This window comes from Pteropus vampyrus, unplaced genomic scaffold (assembly GCF_000151845.1).
Source record: "Pteropus vampyrus isolate Shadow unplaced genomic scaffold, Pvam_2.0 Scaffold363, whole genome shotgun sequence".
NCBI lineage: Eukaryota > Metazoa > Chordata > Mammalia > Chiroptera > Pteropodidae > Pteropus > Pteropus vampyrus.
Window position 1 is genome coordinate 1,114,005 of NW_011889144.1, and position 6,071 is coordinate 1,120,075.

General features: G+C 40.7%; 1 protein-coding gene across 1 annotated transcript in view; it reads left to right on the top strand.

Moving 5' to 3' along the window:
* The window catches only part of F10 (coagulation factor X), a 37,391-nt gene that overhangs the window by 24,557 nt on the left and 6,763 nt on the right, over positions 1–6,071 (top strand). The window contains exons 5-7 of the mRNA XM_011379543.1: positions 1,874–1,898; positions 2,847–2,960; positions 4,757–4,888. Of these exons, the coding sequence (XP_011377845.1) occupies positions 1,874–1,898; positions 2,847–2,960; positions 4,757–4,888 (271 nt within the window). The remainder of the gene's footprint in view (positions 1–1,873; positions 1,899–2,846; positions 2,961–4,756; positions 4,889–6,071) is intronic.

Here is a 6,071-nt window from a genome sequence, read left to right on the forward strand (position 1 = left end):
AAAATAATAATAATAAAAATAATTGTAATGCCAATCCAAGTTCATGTTCTACCTTTTTCCTCAGCATTATTTCCCAAACACTCTTCCTTACTTCTATATAGCCATCACACTTAGAATTTTAAAGAGTTAAATTATATTTTATTGTATGGACACATTTGCTCTTTTATGTTTTGACCATGTAAGCTATTTTATATTGCTTTTATGAAAACACATATATTTCTTCTGGATTATCTTCTAAGAATAGGTGCTCCAGAGAAGGATTACTGGATCAAAGGTTATCAGCAAGTTCTAGTTCCGAGTAATATGGAGAAAGCACACTTCACCCTATCTCTCCCACTGAATGCAGCTACAAATCCTATATAGAATGCATGCAGCAGCCATCTGAGGACCCTGAAAAGTAAATAGCAGTAGTGATTGAAGAAGACTAGAAATCAAAGTACCATAGAATTGTGTTTACCATTTTTTTGCCTCCAGTTCTCTAGACAGCACTTGACCTGAATCTTATTGATTTTTATAGGATTCTCAACAACATCAGAATACACTTTCTTTCCAAGCATTTACAAAATTTTCCACAAGATAGACCATATCCTGTGTTATAAAACACACCTTAACAAATTTAAAAGATTGAGATCATATAAAATATTTTATCCAACTTTAATGAAATTAACCAAAAATCAATAACAGGAAAATTTTCAAGTACATGGAAATTAAACAACACACTTCTAAATAATCTGTGGGCCAAAGAGGAAGTCTCAAGGGAAGTTAGAAATTTTTTCAACTGAACAAAAAATGAATATGCAACATAAAATCTATGGGATGGAGCTAAAATAGTGCTTACAGGGAAAATTATAGCATTAAATGTTTTCATTGGAAAGAAAGGTCTTAAATTGATAATCAAAACTTCCACCTTAAGACAAAAAAAGAAAAGTAAAATAAAATCACAAACCATGTATTTTAAAATAACAGAAATTTATTCTTTCACAGTTCTGGAGACCACAATTTTGACATCGAGGTGTCACCAGGGTTGATTTCTTCTGGAAGATCTGAGGAAGACTATGTCCCATGCCGTTCTGCTAGCCTCCGGGGGCTGCCAGCAATCCTTGGCATTCCTTGGCTTGTAGATGCATCACTCCAATCTCTGCTTCCATCTTCACATGGTCTTCTCTCTGTGTGTCTCTCTGCATCCTTTTCTGTCTCAAATAAGGACACTCTCATTGATTTAGGGTCTACTCTAATCCAGTGTGATCTCATCTCGATCAATATCTTAATTACATCTGCAAAGACCCTATTTATAATTAAGGTCATATTTTGAGATTGCACCTGAATTTGGTGGGGTGGGGGCAGGGGGAACACTAGTCAACCTACTAGAGACAGCAAAATATTTTTAAGGCTATGAACACTTTTTTTAGTGTAATATGGGTTCTCGATGCCCTATTTTAAGCTAATTATAAGCTAATTACCAATTACCATTTTAAAATTATTATAATGAGATTATTCACCAAGCATTCAATCTTTTTTCAAATCTTTGTCCCAGGTATCTCAACTAAAAACCATTCATTGATCAGCTTGGGGTAGCAAACACAGCAAACTATTTTTAGTGCAATTCATTTCTTGGTGATTAACTTTAAAACAAATTTTCAATAGGCAACGGAGATGGTGCATTTGAGAGGATTGAAACCACATCTGTATAAATGCAGAAAATCTGAAAAACTTTCCCTTTTAGATCGAATAAGTTCTAGAGCAATTTGTTTCAGAAAATGAACTCTGTTTGGGAAAGTATGCTCCTCAGGTTGAGTTACTAGGTTATGGTTGTTTTTGGTATAAATGTCTGTGTTTTCCCTAATGCATTTTTAAAATCTTTTCCCCCTTTTAGAATGAATTCTGGAATAAATACAAAGGTGAGATGTTTTCTATTTTAATCTTAAGCGAAAGAGTTTCATTAGGCTATTTAAATTGGAAGAGATTGTATTAGAATTTTGAAAATGGCTTTCTGAATTTCCTTTCTGTTCCTGTTCGGATCCTACTTATTTAATACTTTTCTCCTCTTAGTGTTTTCATAACAGTTATTATAAAATATTTTTATAAGTTTATACTAATTTTGGTTTTGTTATTAAATATAGATTTAAATCAGTTCATTCTCATTTAAGGATACCAAATTTGTTGATAATATTTTAAATCCAAGTAGGTTAGTTAGAAACAAAAAGATTGGCTTCTCTAATAAGGTATCCACCTTGCATTAATGTTTATAGCATCTGAAATGGTATTAACCATTGGTATGTTTTCAATGATTTATTAATCATTGGTATATAATCAAATGGCATGTTTTCATTCTGGTAACAATATTCAAATTTCTCAAAATGATAATTGGACTCATCTCCAAATTAGGTTGCACAAATGCACCGAGAAATGTGAAGTCCATGTTAGTGCTGGACAGCAGTCTCTGCATTCTCATTTTACCCCCAGAGCATTTCGAAAGAGGAACCTGAACATCCCTCTTGTCAATGCTCAGCCCAGAAATGAGTGTCAATCACCTATCTTCCATCCTTCCAAGTGGTCCCATGTGGTCAACAGCCCAGAGCCCCTCACTGTAATGCAAAAACACTGTCAAACATGTCAGCAAAAATTGGAAAGTTCAGTCAATGATCCAGTTAGATAAGGGCATCATGTACACATAGCAACAAAAGATGAGGAAGTTCAGATAGGAGAAATTTTTATAGAGAAACTAGAAGAATTCCAAGTTCACTCAAGTAATCTGAAAAATGTGTGCCAAGATCAACACAGCAAAGTCATTTCCATAATGATGGAAATTGCCCGCAAACTTTGGTTTCCAAATCTTTTCTTTGCAGATGGCGACCAGTGTGAAAGCAATCCTTGCCAGAATCAGGGAGAGTGTAAAGACGGCCTTGGGGAATACACGTGCACCTGTTCAGAAGGCTACGAAGGCAAAAACTGTGAATTATGTGAGTTCCTCTTCTTAGAACACCTTCAAACCTGAGTTACCTGAAGAATCAAAGGTGGGAAAGAGGGAAAAAGCTAAAATGCCCAAGGAAAGAATCTCACGTTACTTCCGATTTAAACTCTGTGCTCCATTATAATGTGCCATTGTAGTAACAGCAAAAACAAAAACAAAAAACAAAAAACCAAAAACGAACAAAAAAAACCACAACAGTAAAAGCCCCAAATGTGTCATACATTCCACTCAGTTTTGGAGTACAATGAGACACACCGTCACTTCTCTTCCTCTGAGAGAGACTATGGAAAAATAATGATGCACGTGATGTATTTATGTAGAAATGAGAACTGACTTTCTTCTCCTTAGAGTAGAATAATCGCTGCTACTTACATCTCTTGTGGTCCTGGGCAATGGTTCTGAATCACCACCTTTCACTTACGTTTGCTAGTGCAAACGTCAATATTAAATGTTCAGGATTGTCCGATTATAAAAATTTGATATCTTCAATTAATTCTAGAGGGAAAAGTCACGAAGAGTTTTCCTAATATGATGATTAATTTTTTAATAAAAATTAAGTTAGTATTAGACCAGTTTTCCCTAAAAAGAAAGATTTGCTTTTTTTAAAAATTGCTTAATATATAATCTTTAGAATGTGCTCTTTAATTGGATTACTTTGGAATTTTCCCTAACGAGAATATCCGTTATAAATCATTCATCCCAAGTCCAGAGCTGCCACCCCTGTATACCTTTTGGCTGACCCCAGGGCCATTGTGAATGTTTTCTAAAGTTCCATTAATATTAGTCTTTACAATGTAATTGTTTTTTCATTAAAATCCAAATGCGGAGTGTAAAGTAAATTGCCAAGATGGCATCACTGGTGTGAGTTTAGAGTTAGATGCTCAGTGGAAGCAAATGGGTGATTCTGGCTTAGTCAGAGCTGCCAGACTGTGGGGGATGCACTCAGCCTGGCCTTGAGGTCCAAAGCCTGGCCTTGACTGAAGGAGCTATGGCCCCATGTGGGCGCTGCACCAAGAGTTTTATATGACCTGTGAGGTTATTCTGTGAGATAGCGTGAACTCCACCACTTTACAAGTGAGGAAACTGAGTCCTATGGGTTTAAATAACTTGCCCAAAATACACAGCAAGTGATGGAAGGGCCAGTCTGCAACTCAGGTTGGCCTGACTTCAAGATGTGCACCATCTGTTTTTCCTTCCTGCCGCACTGAATCCCGGACCCCAGACCCTAGGGCCCTTATTCCACAGGGAATCCTGTAGCTTCAGAGTGGGTGGGCCTCTGGCCCCTCTGCCAGGCTCCTCCAGAGCACCTGGCCCCAAAGCCCACTCTCCTGCAGGCAGCCCATCCATTCTGGTGAACATCCATGGGCCTTTTTAGGGCTGAACTTAAGAACCTGCCCCCAGCCTCCAGTGCATGGCACCGGGCATGCTCAGGTTACTTAAGGACCTTCTGGAAGTCTAGTGCCCAGAGCCTGGCAAACACTCAGCTCTTCCCCTGAGTGGATGCCATGGTTTCCTCATACAAGCTGGGGAGGCACAGTGAGAAGAGCATGTGGAGAGGCATGGTCCCCACACCCCTCCAGCCTGCTCTGGGCAGCCCATCCTGTTTGCACTGGGACCAGCTGATATGCATCGGCCGCCTGACTCTGGCCCTTTGCTTTTGTCCGATGATCCTCTGTGGGCCTGACTAGTTGGTGTTGTCCCCTTGGTGCTGCTGTCCTTCCTCCCAGCCATCTGCAGCCTCAGTTTCCCCAGTCTGTCCTGAAAGCCAATATGCCTGTCTCGTAGCCACACGGAAATTCTGCAGCCTGGACAATGGAGACTGTGACCAGTTCTGCAGCGAGGAGCAGAGCTCTGTGGTGTGTTCCTGTGCCAGTGGGTACATCCTGGACGACAATGGCAAGTCCTGCATCTCCATAGGTAGGAGAAGCATGAGGCCGCCCGAGCAGGGCTCCCTGAGCCGGAGAGGCCAGCCAGCCGTCTCCAGACCAGCGAGGCATGTGCCAGTGCTGGTGAGCGGGACAGCTGGAGCATCCCGGGTGGGCCAAGCGGTTTGGAAACAGACCCACTGTTTCTGTCAGCCATCTGAAAAATGGAACCAACGATATTACCTAACTGCTTAGTGAATGTGAAAACATAAGGGGATAATTCATGGAGGGACCTTTGCACAGTGCCTGGCTCATAGCAAACCCTAAGTAACTATGTGATCAGTGGAAGAAGGTGTGTTTTGTTGCGCTGGGAAGGGCGGGAGCAGAAGTTCCAGTGAACTGAGGTGAGCCTGCAGGCCAGTGAGGGGCAGTGCAGGCCTGACCGTTGGAGCTGTGAAGCTGGGGAGAGGGTGGATTGGCCTGCAGGGAGACCAAGGAGCCTCAAGAACTGATTTAGGTTATGTGGGCCCTAATGTTAATCAAGTTCATTTTTTCTTTTCCTTAATAAAAAGAGTCTGGCCTAGAAACTCACAGAAGGCAAGACCTATAAAGGGGCAGTGTGACAGGCCAGGTCCCTGGTGTGAGAGAGCCTGGATCTCACACACAGTAGGAAGTTCCCCCACTGCTTGAAGGCTGACCTCGGGCCAGAGGTTCTGAGAGGCCATTCCTTTCTCTTAATGTACTTCTCATAGCATCCCAACTTGCTTCTCAAAGTGTGGGTGGTCCGCTGACTGACCAACAATTCTGGCACCACAGGAGGGAATGAAGGGGGCAGAAATGCAGACTGCCAGGCCTGCCCCCCAGAGGTGGAAGCATTCCAGGATGACTGTAATTACCTAACATCAACTCTCCCAACAAGTAAAAGGCAATGTCATTTACATTTCTATTAGTAAGGAGATTCTAAAATTAAACTGGTTCAAAAATGGGAGGTATACTCATGACATACAGGCAAATTATTTTAATTCCAGGAATAATCACGAATCAATTTAAAATAAAGTTTGATGTTTGAAAATAAAATCAGGTAAACTACTTCCTAATTCAGAATTTCAACGGACAGTGATTACAAATATTAACACAAAACTAGCAAACTGTAGGGTGAAGAACTCTTTATCACCAGCTAATACATTTACCAGTCTACTGTGGTGTGTGGGGGCAGGTCCTCAGGCCCTGCAGGA